This window comes from Diplotaxodon limnothrissa, linkage group LG14, assembly GCF_057381915.1.
Source record: "Diplotaxodon limnothrissa isolate DT_005_m linkage group LG14, D_limnothrissa_male_GT1.1, whole genome shotgun sequence".
NCBI lineage: Eukaryota > Metazoa > Chordata > Actinopteri > Cichliformes > Cichlidae > Diplotaxodon > Diplotaxodon limnothrissa.
In genome coordinates, this window is record NC_140609.1 from 4250156 (window position 1) to 4267166 (window position 17011).

Here is a 17011-nt window from a genome sequence, read left to right on the forward strand (position 1 = left end):
TCAGTGACAGGAAGCAGCTGGGAGACATCATTGATAATGATTTGCAACCACATATTAATTTTTTATCCTAAATATATTAGGCTGAGAATCTGGAAGGTCAACTATCACAGTGGAAGGCATCCAAGAAAGGTTCTCCAGCATGAAGAGTTGGACAGCACCAGGCGCTGACATGATTCACGCCTACTGGCTAAAAAAGCTGACTGTACTTCATGAGCATCTGGCAACACAAAAGAACCAGCTGCTATTTAACGAGAGACACCCGGAAAGGCTGAAAGCCAGACAGTCTTGATCGGGGAGGGACTGGTGAAGTCCCTTCTTCCCCAGTCCTACTTGTACTTGGTTATTGGCCAGTACTGGCCCACCTTCCTCAGCACCACGTGGCTAAGATGAACAGGCACATGGCTCAATACATCAGCAGAGCACATAAATGAATTGGCAGGAATACCAGAGAGGCAAAACACCAGCTACTGGCAGACAGAACAGTTGCTTGAGATTGCTTTACTGAAGGCCGGGCAGTCCTGATCCCCAAGGACCAACAGAAGGCACAGGTCCAAACCAACTACAATAACTTGCCTCAGTACCACATGGAAGCTCCTGTCAGGAGTGGCTAGGATGAACAGGCACATGGGTCAATATATGAGCAGGGCACAGAAAAGGATTGTCAAGAATACCAGAGGTGGAAAACACTAGTTACTGGCAGACTGAGCAGTCAGCGGAGGCTAGAAGAACAGGTTAACCAACCTTTGGACTGCCTAGATTGATTATTAGAAAGCCTATGACTCAATGCCCCACACATGGATCCTGGAATCCCTAGACCTATTCAAGATCAACAGGACCCGAAGAGAATTGATCAGGAATTTGATGAGGATGCAGAGAACAACACTGGTGGCACAAGTCAACCTTCAAGAGTGGGATCTACCAAGGAGATACCATGTCTCCACTACTCTTCTGCATAGGCCTGAAGGCCAGTGTGATCACTGACAAGACTGGCTACGGGTACCGACCATGGAATGGAATCGTCAACCACCTCCTCTACATAAATGGCATCAACCTGTACGCCAGGAGTGAACAAGACATCGATTCACTCATCCACACCACTAGGATATACAGCAACAACCTTTATCTGACAGAACTCTTGGTGGCGCTGTCACTTGGTGTTCGCTCGCTCTGCGGTAGAGTATCACTTCCTGTTCCTGCTCAAACACAGTGGTGTTTCTGAGTAGCTTATTTGCTTAGCAATTTAAATTAACAACTTTTAAATACATTCTTTTTTCATAGTATAATCTTCACGTGCTTCATCCGAAGCACACTTTCTGTGTACTCACTACCTAATTTATAGCCAAAGTATTCACTCACTGTCTCTGTACTGTTTCGCTAGCTTAGCTTAGCTCGTAGCCGACTCGTTAGCACCATGGCTACTTCACCTGTCCCTCCTGCACTTTCTTGCTCATTGTGTCAGATGTTTAGTTACTGTTTAGTTTAGGGCGACCGTGGCTCAGGGGGTTGGGAATCGCATCCTGGTCATTGTGTCCTTGGGCAAGACACTTTACCCTACTTGCCTACTGGTGTTGGCCAGAGGGGCCGATGGCGCGATATGGCAGCCTCGCTTCTGTCAGTCTGCCCCAGGGCAGCTGTGGCTACAACCGTAGCTTGCCTCCACCAGTGTGTGAATGCGAGAGTGAATGAATAGTGGTATTGTAAAGCGCTTTGGGTGCCTTGAAAAGCGCTATATAAATCCAATCCATTATTATTATTATTATTACTCCTTGGCCTCCTTTAGCAGTAATGATATCTGTAACAAATGTAGCATATTTGCAGCTCTGGAGGCCAGGAATACTGAATTGGAGACTCGGCTTCGCACCCTTCATTCACCCGTAGCTAGCCAGGCCCCTGTAGCTGGTGCAGCCGAAGATAGCGTAGGCCCCGCTAGCTGTTCCCCGACAGACCCCAAGCAGATGGGGAAAGAGGGCGGCTGGGTGATGGTGAGGAGGAAGCATAGTCCTAAACAGAAGCCCCAGGTACACCACAAACCCGTTCATGTGTCTAACCGTTTTTCCCCACTCGGCGACACACCCGCCGGGGGTCAAACTCTGGTAATTGGTGATTCTGTTCTCAGACATGTGAAGCTAGAGACACCGGCAACCATAGTCAATTGTCTTCCAGGGGCCAGAGCAGGCGACATTGAAGGAAATTTAAAACTGCTGGCTAAGGGTAAACGTAAATTCAGTAAAATCATAATTCACGTCGGCAGTAATGACACCCGGTTACGCCAATCGCAGGTCACTAAAATCAATATTGAATCGGTGTGCAACTTTGCCGAAACAATGTCGGACTCTGTAGTTTTCTCTGGTCCCCTCCCCAATCAGACCAGGAGCGACATGTTTAGCCGCATGTTCTCCTTAAATTGCTGGCTGTCTGAGTGGTGTCCCAGAAACGATGTGGGCTTCATAGATAATTGGCAAACCTTCTGGAGGAAACCTGGTCTTGTTAGGAGCGACGGCATCCATCCCACTTTGGATGGAGCAGCTCTCATTTCTAGAAATATGGACAAATTTATTAAACCCCCCAAAATATGACTATCCAGAGTTGGGACCAGGAAGCAGAGTTGAAGTCTTACACGCCTCTCTGCAGCTTCTCTCCTCCTGCTACCCCCCCCCCCCCCCCCCAAAAAAAAAACCCATCTCCATAGAGACTGTGTCAGCTTCCAAAAGGACAAAAAACAAACTAAAAACCAGTAACAAACAACTTAAACATAAACAATTACAAAGAAAGAACAATACAGTATCCACATCTGAACCAAAGAGTAAAACAGTGAAATGTGGATTATTAAATATTAGGTCTCTCTCCTCCAAGTCTCTGTTAGTACATGACTTAATAATTGATCAACAAATTGATTTACTCTGCCTTACAGAAACCTGGTTGAAGCAGGATGATTATGTTAGTTTAAATGAATCAACACCCCCGAGTCATTCTAACTACCAGAAATCTCGAAGCACAGGCCGAGGGGGCGGTGTGGCAGCAATTTTTCACACCAGCCTATTAATTAATGAAAGACCATGACAGACTTTTAATTCATTTGAGAGCCTGATGCTTAACATTGTCCACCCCAGCTGTGAAACTCAGAAACCAGTCTTACTTGTTATCATCTATCGTCCACCTGGGCCTTACACAGAGTTTCTGTCTGATTTCTCAGACTTTATATCTGATTTAGTTCTGAGCTCAGATAAAATAATTATTGTGGGTGATTTTAACATCCATGTAGATGCTAAAAATGACAGCCTCAACATGGCATTTAATCTGTTATTAGACTCAATTGGCTTCTCTCAAAATGTAAAAGAACCCACCCACCACTTTAATCACACTCTAGATCTTGTTTCAACATATGGCATAGAAACTGAACATTTAACAGTGTTTCCTGAAAACCCTCTCCTGTCTGATCATTTCCTGATAACATTTACATTTACAATAATTGATTACACAGCGGTGGAGAGTAGACTTTATCACAGTAGATGTCTTTCTGAAAGCGCTTTAACTAAGTTCAAGAATATAATCCACCCACTGTTATCATCTTCAATGCCCTGTACCAACATAGAGCAGAGCAGCTATCTGAACGCTACTCCAACAGAGGTCGATTATCTTGTTAATAATTTTACCTCCTCACTGCGTACGACTCTGGATACTGTAGCTCCTGTGAAAACTAAGGTCTCAAATCAGAAGTACCTGACTCCGTGGTATAATTCTCAAACACGTATCCTAAAGCAGATGACTCGTAATCTGGAGAGGAAATGGCGTGTCACAAATTTAGAGGATCATCATTTAGCTTGGAGAAATAGTTTGCTGCTTTATAAGAAAGCGCTCCGCAAAGCCAGAACATCTTACTATTCATCACTGATTGAAGATAATAAGAACAACCCCAGGTTTCTCTTCAGCACTGTAGCCAGGCTGACAAAAAGTCAGAGCTCTTTTGAGCCAACCATCCCTTTAACGTTAACTAGTAATGACTTCATGAACTTCTTCACAAATAAAATTTTTATCATTAGAGGAAAAATTACCAATAATCATCCCACAGATGCAATATTATCTACAGCTTCTCTTAGTACCATTGATGTTAAGTTAGACTCTTTTTCTCCAATTGATCTTTCTGAGTTAACTTCAATAATTACTTCCTCCAAACCATCAACGTGTCTTTTAGACCCCATTCCTACAAAACTGCTCAAAGAAGTCCTGCCATTAACTAATTCTTCGATCTTAAATATGATCAACCTATCTCTAATAATCGGCTATGTACCACAGGCCTTCAAGCTGGCTGTAGTTAAACCTTTACTCAAAAGCATCTCTAGACCCAGCAGTCTTAGCTAATTGTAGGCCAATCTCCAACCTTCCTTTCATATCAAAAATCCTTGAAAGAGTAGTTGTCAAACAGCTAACAGATCATCTGCAGAGGAATGGTTTATTTGAAGAGTTTCAGTCAGGTTTCAGAGTTCATCACAGGACAGAAGCAGCTTTAGTGAAGGTTACAAATGATCTTCTTATGGCCTCTGACAGTGAACTCATCTCTGTGCTTGTCCTGCTAGACCTTAGTGCAGCGTTCGATACTGTTGACCATAATATCCTATTAGAGCGATTAGAACATGCTGTAGGTATTACAGGTACTGCACTGCAGTGGTTTGTATCATATCTATCTAATAGACTCACACACTGAGGTTAATTATGGAGTTCCACAGGGTTCAGTGCTGGGCCCAATTCTGTTTACATTATACATGCTTCCCTTAGGCAGCATCATTAGAAGACATAGCATACATTTTCACTGCTATGCAGATGGCACCCAGCTCTATCTATCCATGAAGGCAGATAACACACACCAATTAGTTAAACTGCAGGAATGTCTTAAAGACATAAAGACCTGGATGGCCGCTAACTTTTTGCTTCTTAATTCAGATAAAACTGAGGTTATTGTACTCGGCCCTGAAAAGCTTAGAAATATGGTATCTAACCAGATTCTTACTCTGGATGGCATTACCACATCTCCAGTAACGCTGTGAGGAACCTTGGACTCATTTTTGACCAGGATATGTCCTTCAACGCACATATTAAACAAATATGTAAGACTGCGTTCTTCCATTTGCGCAACATCTCTAAAATTAGAAATATCCTGTCTCAGAGTGACGCTGAAAAACTAGTTCATGCATTTATTACTTCCAGGCTGGACTACTGTAATTCATTATTATCAGGATGTCCAAAAAATTCACTGAAAAGCCTTCAGCTAATCCAAAATGCTGCAGCAAGAGTGCTGACAGGGACTAGAAAGAGAGAGCATATTTCTCCTGTTTTGGCTTCCCTTCACTGGCTTCCTGTTAAATCCAGAATTGAATTCAAAATCCTGCTCCTCACATACAAGGTCTTAAATAATCAGGCCCCATCTTATCTTAATAACCTTGTAGTACCATATCACCCTATTAGAGCACTTCGCTCTCGCTCTGCAGGCCTACTTGTTGTTCCTAGAGTATTTAAAAGTAGAATGTGAGGCAGCGCCTTCAGTTTTCAGGCCCCTCTTCTGTGGAACCAGCTTCCAGTTCAGATTCGGGAGACAGACACTATCTCTACTTTTAAGATTAGGCTTAAAACTTTCCTTTTTGTTAAAGCATATAGTTAGGGTTGGACCAGGTGACCCTGAATCCTCCCTTAGTTATGCTGCAATAGACTTAGGCTGCCGGGGGATTCCCATGATGCATTGAGTTTTTCCTTTCCAGTCACCTTTCTCACTCACTATGTCTTAATAGACCTCTCTGCATTGAATCATATCTGTTATTAACCTCTGTCTCTCTTCCACAGCATGTCTTTTATCCTGTCTTCCTTCTCTCACCCCAACCGGTCGCAGCAGATGGCCGCCCCTCCCTGAGCCTGGTTCTGCCAGAGGTTTCTTCCTGTTAAAAGGGAGTTTTTCCTTCCCACTGTCGCCAAAGTGCTTGCTCATAGGGGGTCATATGATTGTTGGGTTTTTCTCTGTATCTATGAAGTGCCTTGAGGCGACTTTTGTTGTGATTTGGCGCTATATAAATAAAATTGAATTGAATTGAATTGAATTGAACTGAAGAAGAGGTAGAACGTCGCATCCGAGAAGCTTCTTCAGTTCAGATGTGAAGAAGCTTCTTGGATGAGAGGTAAAACGCCTTCAAGCAACTTAAAGAAGTCCAGACGCTTTTCTTTCCGAGCTCCTTAGATTACGATGACCTGGATATGACTGAGAACCTTCACAGACAAGCACAGGATTTTAAGTGTGCCTTATAGTTTGAAAAAAAAATGTAACTATATCTATAGAGATAGTGTATATACATCTACACATGACACTTTATCTTAATGTAGTTTCATCTAACGAAAGAAAGAAAGTGGTTTATTACTGAGGTAATTTGTAATATATGTTATTCTTAAATTTTTACAGCAGTATTTTAAAGTGTTTTGAACAGCCACAATTCAAAGCTTTGTAAAAATCTTGCTAGCATGCAGGATCAAGTTGTGAAATAACTAGAATCCGAAATAACTAGAACAATTTTGTATTTACTTTTTAGATTACTGTTAAGATGCCTGCGTTGTTGACCCAGTGTTTTGTGTTTATGGATTTTGTGGCTTGTTTAATCATTATTGTTATGTTCTCTGTGTGACTTATGTTTCCTAGTTGTCTTGAGGTTTAGTTGGCCGTTTCCCCAGTGATGTTTCTGTGTCGCTCTCTCTCGCACTTGTCTCTTGCTGTCTCACACTTTTTCATCCCATCACTCTATTCCCTGTATGTAGTCAGTCTGCATCTCAGTGATTGTGTTTCCTGTTTTATTCTCTTGTCCTGTGTGCTTTCTGTTCAGCTCTGCTTCTTCTGCCTTGTCTAGTGTGCTCCATCTGTGTTCCCATCCCATGTTATGTTCGTCTCTTGCCTGTTCAGCCTCATTAAAGGGCACGCCTTGAATTTGACCTCCTGCTGCTTCCCTGACTGCATTCTTGGGTCCTCCTAACCCAACCTGACAATGACATTAAATTCCAAACACTAAAGCCTAGTTTTTATGACTCCATTCTCTGAAAGACACTGGGTTAAATGGAATCCATGGAAGATTGGTAAAGTGAAAAACACTATTAATGGAGCTCATCTAAAATTTGCAAGAAAACACCTTAATAACTTTTAAACCATTAGAGGGAATATTCTTGGAACTGATGAGATAAAACACTGGGTAATCAATGGGTCCATTTTGCATTAGCACTATTTGCAACTAGAGGCTCTGCAGTATTGACTGGATTGAGACATTGTTCATTCATTCATTTCATTTATTTATTTATTTCACACTTGGTACAACAGTTTCCACAGTTAGTTCTTTCAGACCAACCAACCACACTTTCTATCAGTAAAGCACTGCAACCATGTGTGAAAAGGAGCAGGAAGAAGAAAATATTCTTATTAAACCTTGCCCCCTGTCGTGTTATTCAATTATACCCGGGTCCACTGTACGATTCATAACCACACTTTATTTTCTTGTTCTTGCTCTGCCCCCACATAACATAACATTCTATACAAAAGCACACCGGTCTCGCCCTCTAGCTGCCATCAGCCTAACTACACTGACTGGCTGCATTAACATCTACTGTACAATGCAGTTACACCACATCTACCCTTTCTAGAATCAATGGGTAGACTACCATTGACTCACCAGACCTTAGAGGGTTATTCTGCCTTTGTGGCTGGAAGGTCTGGTCCTGCGCTTACCTGTAAGGAATACTATATAACGAAAATCTTAACTCCAATTAACCCGTTAAGTAACACAAATTCTTACATGCTAACTCGTCACACCCCCTGCCTTTCCCAACTTCTGAACATGCATATTTGAAAATGACAACCTTTTAGCTTTTACACTTTTACCCTTACTGTGCAAACAATACTACGAAAGAGGGGTATTCTTGTGTAAAACTGTCCTTTCCATCTGATCCGTCACAAGTCCAATCTGGTTGGTCTCACAACCACTCTTCCGGATCTGGTTCTGGGTGTAGATGGAAGCTCTGGAGAAACTGGCTCTGGCATGTCCGTGGAGCACTGCTCCCCGGCTTCTGCAGATTCTGGCTCCCCATTATTGCTCTCAGTTTGGTCTGGAGAGTATTTCATGGGAACAAGATGCCGACGATTCCGCCTAATTGTCCCACGAGGTCCCTCCACGAGATATGATCGTGGTGTGGAGTGGCTGCCAATAACGGTGCCGCTGGCTCTCTGGTCTGTTATCTACACTTCTTGGCCTGGAGTAAGCCTATCAAGGCTGCGTGCACGACGACGAAGGTTATATGACTGTGCCTCTCTAGTCCTCCTCTCCTTTTCCCTCCGGGTGACAACCACACTATCAGGAAGTGCGGGGTCAAGCAGAGATGGCAGTATTGGCACCGTGGTGCGAAGCCGTCTCCCCATCAAGAGTTGGGCTGGACTATAACCATTCTGCAGTGGGTTGGCTCTGTAAGCAAGCAGAGCCAAGTGTGGCTCAACAGCTTTCCGCAATAGATTCTTGACAGTCTTAACTGCTCGTTCGGCTTCGCCATTGCTTTGGGGATATTTCGGGCTGCTTGTGATGTGACGGAAGCCATACACTTTTGCAAATGTCTCAAAAGCTGCCCCCGAAAACTGTGGCCCATTATCTGTTACCAGCTGCTCGGGGATCCCATGACGTGCAAAAATCCCTTTGAGATGATGGATCACATCCTCTGACCTTGAAGGTGTGAGAGGGGCAATCTCAACAAATCTTGAGGCATAATCCACAACAAGAAGGTACTGTAGGTTTTCCCTCTCAGCATAAACAGATCAGCTCCTAGCTTTTGCCACGGCTGCCCCGGATACTGTGATGGCATCAGCGGTTCTGTGTGGTCTTCTCTCACTTGGCAACATGTCCGACAGTTAAGGACAAGCTCATTTATCTGCTGGCGTAACCCTGGCCACCAAACCGACTGTCGTGCTCGCTGTCTGCACTTAACCACTCCCTGGTGACCTTCGTGTAGTCTGGTGAGCACATCATTTCTCATAGTTGCAGGTATAACCAACCTGTCCCCTTTGATTAGCAGACCATCATGTACGGTGAGGAACGCCCGTTCTGCCCAGTACAGTCTTAGCGCTGGTTCGCTGTTGAAATGTGTGGGCCATCCTTCCTCACACAGCTGCATCACGCGAGCACATACGCTGTCCCTCTTCAGCTCTTCTCTCAGCTGCTCCAAGAAATTGTTGCTAGCTGGCAGATTGTCCATCAACATGTCCACGTAAATATTTGTGCTCTCCAACAACCCCTTGTCTTGAAGTGTTTCTTTTGCTTTCACTGGAGATCGTGAGAGCGTGTCAGCTGTCCACAGGTGTTTGCCTGGTACATGCGAAATAGAGTAGGAATATCGCATGAGGCGCATCCTAAAGCGTTGAATTCTGGGAGGGAGCGCATCCAGAGTTTGTGCCCCCAGCAGACTTAGCAGCGGCTTATGGTCTGTCTCCATTTGAAAGTGTTTGCCAATAAGAAAGTTGCGGAACCGCTCACAAGCCCAGGTCAGACCTAAAGCCTCCTTTTCAACCTGAGCGTATCTCTGTTCTGTTGCAGTGAGGGAGCGTGACGCGTAGGCAATGGGTCTCCAATCCTCATCCCATCTTTGAAGCAACACACCCCCTAAGCCATACGATGATGCGTCCGCTGACACCTTGCAGTCACGGCTTGGGTCATACATGGCCAACACTGGCGGTGATGCGAGCGCATCTTTCAGGTTCTGAAATGCTCTAGCCTGGTCAATGTCCCATCTCCAGCAGTTTTTCTTAGACAGTAAGTCTCTTAGAGGTTTGTCCCTCTCTGCGAGCTGTGGGATAAACTTCCCAAGCTGGTTAACCATTCCCAGAAAGCTCCTTAACTCACTCACACTTTGTGGCTCATTCATCTCCCTCACAGCCTGGGTCTTGCTTGGGTCAGGGCTGATACCGCTGGCTGAGAGAACATGCCCTAAAAACGTCACCTGCTGTTTCGCGATGCCGCACTTGTCAATGTTTAGGGTGATGCCAGCTTTTTGTATCCTGCCCAGCACAGCGTGTAGGCGAGAGTCATGCTCCTCCTGCGTTCTGCCCCAGACCAGCACGTCGTCCATGTGGCAAACCACCCCTTCCATACCATCTGTGACCATCCTGTTCTGGAAATGCTCCGGTGCTGAAGCAATCCCGAAGGGCAGTCTCTTGAAGTAATAACGCCCAAACGGTGTGATGAAAGTGGTAAATGGTAAATGGCCTGTATTTGTATAGCGCTTTACTAGTCCCTAAGGACCCCAAAGCGCTTTACATATCCAGTCATCCACCCATTCACACACACATTCACACACTGGTGATGGCAAGCTACATTGTAGCCACAGCCACCCTGGGGCGCACTGACAGAGGCGAGGCTGCCGGACACTGGCGCCACCGGGCCCTCTGACCACCACCAGTAGGCAACGGGTGAAGTGTCATGCCCAAGGACACAACGACCGAGACTGTCCAAGCCGGGGCTCGAACCGGCAACCTTCCGATTACAAGGCGAACTCCCAACTCTTAAGCCACGATCATGGTGTATTTGGCTTTCCGTCAGAGGTATCTGCCAAAACCCCATATTAGCGTCCAGCTTGCTGAATATGCTGGCACCAGCCAATCTGCCCAATTTTCCTCCACCGATGGCAGTATGTACTTCTCTCGACACACAGACTCATTGAGGTGTGTAAGGTCGACACATATGCGTACATCTTCTGTCTTCTTCGGTACCACCACCATGCCTGAGCACCAATCAGTTGGTTCCTCAATCCTGCTGATCACCCCTAGTTCTTCCATACGGGCCAGCTCCTGCTTAACTTTGTCCATCAGAGGCAACGGGATTCTCCGTGGCGTCTTCAAGGAAAAAGGTTGAGCTCCAGGTTTCAGTTTGATGTCGTACAGGTTACGTACTTCACCGAGACCACTGCACAGCTTTGGGTAGCACTTTTTAAGCGTCTCTATAGTTATGCTCTCCAGACGGGCCACAAGCTCCAGCTTGCTAATGGCAGGTCTCCCCAGCAAAGCAGTGTGCAGGTGTCTGATGACAAAGACATCCTCAAGTATTTCTTTGTCTCCCTTCCTCAGTACAAGCTCACTGACACCAACGACATCCAAACGACTCCTCCCGGGACCCAGCAGAGCCTTGGTTGGTTTGTGGAGACTGGGGGGTGGTTGTGTCTGTAGAGCTCCTTAAACACCTTAAGGGGTAGGACTGTCACATCGGCACCTGTATCAATTTTAAATGACACGTTTTTGTTGTTTATGCTTAAGTCGACAGTCCACGGCTCACCCTCACACTTAACACTGCCCAGGAACAAACCATGTTCATCCTCTTCAACCTCATGCACTGTTTTTGGTGCCCTGCATACATGCCTGTAATGTCCTTTTTTCCCACATGCATGGCATTTGATTTCATTCACTGGACAATCCTGCTTTGAATGGGATGGAGCGCCACCACATTTCTGACAGGTTGGCCCTTTTTTGCCGTCTTCTCGGAATCCACGTGTTTTAGCTTGACAACTATCAGTCTGGAGCGGTTTGGTTCTAACAGGCTTACGACTGATTTTATGCACTCTATCTACTGACTTAGCATCGCTAGCCTCAGCTCTAGAGTCACCTCGCAAGGAGGATTGTTGTCGCTTTACCTCTTCACTTTGCCTCGCCATGTTGATAGCCCTCTGCAAAGTCAAATCTGGGTCAAGCTGCATGCGTTCTGCCAGCCGTTTGTCCGTGAGACCGACAACGAGCCTATCACGTATCAGCTCATCATGTAGCACGCCATAGTTGCAATGTTCTGCTAGCGCATACAGTGTTGTCACAAAAGCATCCACTGTCTCATTTTCTCCCTGTCAGCATATATTGAATTTGGCGCGCTCATAGATCACATTTTTCTTCACAATGAAAAAAGCCTGGAAACCATCACGTACCCCCTCATACGTTGTCCTTTGCTCCGCTGTTAAACTCAGACCGCGAAGCACATCGTCCGCCTCGTCTCTCATGCAGTAAATCAACGTGTTGACTTGGTTTTCCTCCTAGCTGACGTTCAAATTACTGGCGAGACGGAATCTCTCGAACCTCCGTATCCTTTTGGACCACTCCTGCGGTTTTGAAAAGTCGAAGGATTCCGGTGGCTGGATGCTGAATGTCGCGCTCAGCCCCGCCGGTGCTCTCTGTGCAGTCTCATCCGCCATATTCTCCCCTCGTTTTTCCGCGAGCTCCGCCAGACACAGGTTCGTTCAGTCGAGGTTATATGGATCAGTACAGGACTTCTGACACCATGTCGTGTTATTCAATTATACGCGGGTCCACTGTACGGTTCATAACCACACTTTATTTTCTTGTTCTTGCTCTGCCCCCACATAACATAACATTCTATACAAAAACACACCGGTCTCGCCCTCTAGCTGCCATCAGCCTAACTACACTGACCGGCTACATTAACATCTGCTGTACAATGCAATTACACCACACCCCCTATCTACAATCCAACTTATATTGCAAGTGGAGCACTGGACAATGATGCCCTGAACTTTCACATAGACAAACTGCTACAGTCTTGGCTGTCTTGTACTTGCTTTATGCTTAACTTTAAAAAAGAATCTTTGCCAAGGAGGTTGTGTTTTTGGTTGCATTTGAATGTATGCATGCATGTCATTCTGGCTTTAAACACAAAAGCCCAAAAGGTTTCAGTATTATAGCTGAGCCCAAGCCTTTAACTTAGAAGTTATGATTCTTACAATTATGGTTTGTTTTTCATTGTATAGAACATACTGGATAAACATCTAATGTATCTTGTCATAGTCGACCTCTGACCTCTACTTCAAGGTCAGTAGATTTGATATTAAAGATTAACTTTTAAAAAACTTTGTCTTTAAAACTATACTTAAAATTCCTTTATTTGTATAGGCAATATTTAGGAAATGACACTGGTAAATGGTGATTGTAAAATCACATTACAGTTTTTATCTAAATCACATTTGATCTCTGATCTTACTTTTAAATGTCATGTCTGCCTTTCATTCACATTGACCCCCAAATTTGTTATATCTTTAAAGAAACTACTGTTATATCAAATAATGAGCTGCATAGTTAGTAAGTAATATACTACAGTATAATATAACATTGTATAAAATGCTGAAGTTATTTATGTCCAGTTATTTACAAATCAATACCTATTATCCATTGTCTACTTCAACGTTTGCGTAATCAAAGTAAACATCTGTCATGCTACCCTCTTGGAGTGCTTCATATAAAACTATTTAATAAATTAGTTGCTTTTCCTAAGACTTTGGTTCTGTTCATTGCTTTTCAAGGTAGGCCATGGTATTGTCACTTCTTAGAATCTTGTTACCGTATAGTAAGTTAACAATAGTCTGTACTGACTTCTGTACTGGCTCCTTTTCCTTTTCTCTTAAATACATTCCAAATTTTAGTGTTGAATAGTCCATGTTTTAATTATAGGCAAGTACAAAAAAAAAATCTTTGAATGATAAAAACTGAAAAACCGCACCCTTACTTTTGGTTTTGGGTCATTGATAACAACGTTAAATTTTGAAAAATTATTGGAGTCCAACTCTGAATATCTGCACACATGTAACTGATTTAGTCTTGTATTAGGCTTAAACTGGACTTCAAAATTTCCTTTTGCCTAAAGCATATAGTTAGGGCTGGATCAGGTGACTCTGAATCCTCCCTTAGTTATGCTGCAATAGGCGTAGGCTGCTGGGGATTCCCATGATGCATTGAGTATTTCTTCTTCAGTCACCTTCTTCACTCACTATGTGTTAATAGACCTCTCTGCATTGAATCATACTTGTTATTAATCTCTGTCTCTCTTCCACAGCATGTCTTTTACCCTGTCTTCCTTCTCTCACCCCAACCGGTCGCAGCAGATGGCTCCGCCCTCCCTGAGCCTGGTTCTGCCGGAAGTTTCTTCCTGTTAAAAGGGAGTTTTTCCTTCCCACTGTCGCCAAAGTGCTTACAATGGGTCATGTGAATGTTGGGTTTTTCTCTGTATGTATTATTGTAGGGTCTACCTTATAACATAAAGTGTCTTGAAGTGACTGTTGTCGTGATTTGGCGCTGTATAAATAAAATTGAAATTAATTGAATTATTTTTAGTTAAGTCACTGAGTAGCTTCTCAGTGACTTAACTAAAAAGCCAAAAGAAATTCCCTGATAAATTAAAACTATTCCTAGCATTATATTTCAAAATATCGCTTGAGCGTAAATGCCTACAATTCTGTTGTACTCTATACATGTCTGCACCTAACTGTGAGTGTGATCTACAAAAACATGCTGTTTAGCCATTTAAAAAGGTTGTCTTTGTAAGAGGGTACCATGTTGACAGTATAATCAATACTGTATCGGCAACCTGTGATGCAGGCTTAGTTTTTATTCATACAGACATTGTGCTGCCGTCCTGCATGCAATGATTCTGCATACATGTCAGTATTGTACATTTGTGTTTAAATTGTCCTTGTCTGACTGTTTAAACACTTATTGCACAATATTGGCTTTTTGTTAGATGAATAGCTTCAATTCACATATTGATTTTTCACCACAGTCTGCAAAGACATAAAACATACGCATCAGTTGTTCTGAGAGGAGAGTGATTTGCGGACCATGTTTAAAATATAGCTCCACTATGATTCTTTTTCCATCTTCCTTCCTTCTTTCTCTGAACCTTCTTCTTCTTCTTCTTCTTCTTCTTCTTCTTCCATATGTTTGAATTTTAATAGAATATATACCAGAAATATTTCATAAACCTGAACATTCTTAGAACATTCTCTTGTAGTCCTCCCACTTCTGAAATATCATCTCATCTTTCTTTCCAAGATAAAATTACTTTGGATAATGAAGTCAGTGAGGAGATTTATTTTCAATTCACTGTTTTTAATATAACATCAAGTCACAACACGAGTCAGTCTAAGTCAAGAACATACAATAGAGAAAACCCACTGATTGAGCATGCACACTGTGAAAGTTGAGATGGTCCTCCATCTTTCAGTAAAAAATTACTGTTATGGCATTTGTCAGTCAATTCTCAATCTCCTTGTGAATCCACACTGCACATTTTTGCAGGTTTGTGACAGTTGCTATGGTTTCTGTGTTTGATTTGAAACACAGTTTATTTTTTAATGTGTGTCAATGTGCATATTTTTAAGAACATGTTGATAAAAACGTTTACACTGTGAAATAGTTTTTACAGTACTATACTATAATTATAGAGCACATAAACAATTAATTGTCATGGTCCTGGGGCTGTGATCCAGTATTTATGTGTTTGGACTTTGACTCTAGTTTATTTAATATTCTAAGGTTAAGATTTTGTTTGAGGTTTTATTTATTTTTAGAGTTGTAATATTTGTATTCTCAGATCTTAGTTTTGTTATCTAGTCTTTAGGTTTCTATTATCATGCCTCCTCTGTGTTCTACGCTCCTTCTTGTGTAGTCAGTCTTGTGTCCGTGCTTCTTTCCCTTTCTGTCTGTGTGTCAGGGTGAGTAGTCTGTACTTCCTGTCTTATTCTCTGTTCCCTTCCACCAATATCAGTTCCCTAGTATTTCGTCTATTTGTATGTATGTGTCTTCTTGTGAAGTCTGTTTGTTTACCTTTTTGTCTATGTCAAGCTCATGTGTCGTAGTCACGCTGTGTTTATGTTTTATTTTGATAAAAAATAATGTCCATTGTTTTGATAGTCCCTCAGTCCATGTTCTGCCTTTTTTGGTTGTAGGTGGATTCTATTCTGCTGAAGGTGTCTTCTCTCTGTCCTTACCTTATATGTGTATTTAAATCTTCAGGTTTCATTTGCTCCTTGTCATGTCATCATATGTCCTAACCCAGGTTGTGTGCTCTTTCCTATTAATCTCCTAATAATAGTGTTGCTACTTTTAACGTCCCTGGTAGAGTTTAAGCCTGAGTTTTGTGTTTCCTAAGTCATTGAACTTCAGCAATAAAGCTGTTATTTAAGTTTAATCTCCAAGTCCTAGATTTGGGTTTACTTAAAACTGCAATAGCTAAGACCACTAAGTATGTCATTTTCCATTACGTACATACGTATGCTGGGCAAAAGTATTTAACATCAGGCTTATCCAGTAAGCTACCGAAATATCCCGGGTGGATGTTGAACTTTTTCTTACCTGGACCTCCACTCCATAGCCCGTATAGACAGTGACGATATAGTTGCAGTCAGTTGTAAAGTAAAAAGCAGAATTGGTGTGTGGTGGAGCCTCGATGTAGCCTTCTGGACCAGTCAGGTTCAGCTGGCAGGGAACTGCAGGAACAACCACAGCAGCATAACAATAACACAGATAGAAACAGTGTGGACGCTGGTGCACAAACTACTCCATTCAAAACAGATTCAAAACTCCATTCCAAACAAACGCTGCTCTCAATGCAAATGGTCCCCTCATTATGTTTTTGTTATAGTAATAACGACCAATAACCCTGTTATCTTATCTTCACTTACAGATTATAATAATAGGGTTTGAGTCTTTTAAGACACTTTATGTAATGTCAATACTTTCTGCAAACAGGAGATGCCAAAATGATACTATGCTTTAATTCTGGGTAACATTTTTGACCTTTCCAACTGTAGTTAAGGAAAATATTGATTATGTTCAATGTATCTTGAGACCACAGAATCAGCTATTGATAGTTCAATGATTCTATTGTTATAACAGTCAGTCTGACACGGATATCAACTTAGTTTAATGTTTGATCTGTATCTGGATGTATTATTTGTATAAGGCTTATCTGGCATTACCCACAATGCAGGTGAATGATAATTAAAAAGTGCTTGGACTGAGTGTATGTGAATTGGTTTGTAGTAAACAGTACTTCGAGTGCTTAGTTAGAGTATCCATCTATCTGTCTTCTGCCACTTATCCGAGTAAAGATGGCAGGGGACAGCAGTCTAAGCAGAGATGCCTGAACCCTCCTCATCACATCCAGCTCCACCAGCTCTTATGGGGGCA

At 42.9% G+C, this 17011-nt stretch overlaps 1 protein-coding gene across 1 annotated transcript in view; it reads right to left on the reverse strand.

Moving 5' to 3' along the window:
- The window catches only part of sez6b (seizure related 6 homolog b), a 241983-nt gene that overhangs the window by 132448 nt on the left and 92524 nt on the right, over positions 1–17011 (reverse strand). Inside the window, exon 3 of the mRNA XM_085369986.1 lies at positions 16175–16308. Coding sequence (XP_085226112.1) covers positions 16175–16308 — 134 coding nt within the window. The remainder of the gene's footprint in view (positions 1–16174; positions 16309–17011) is intronic.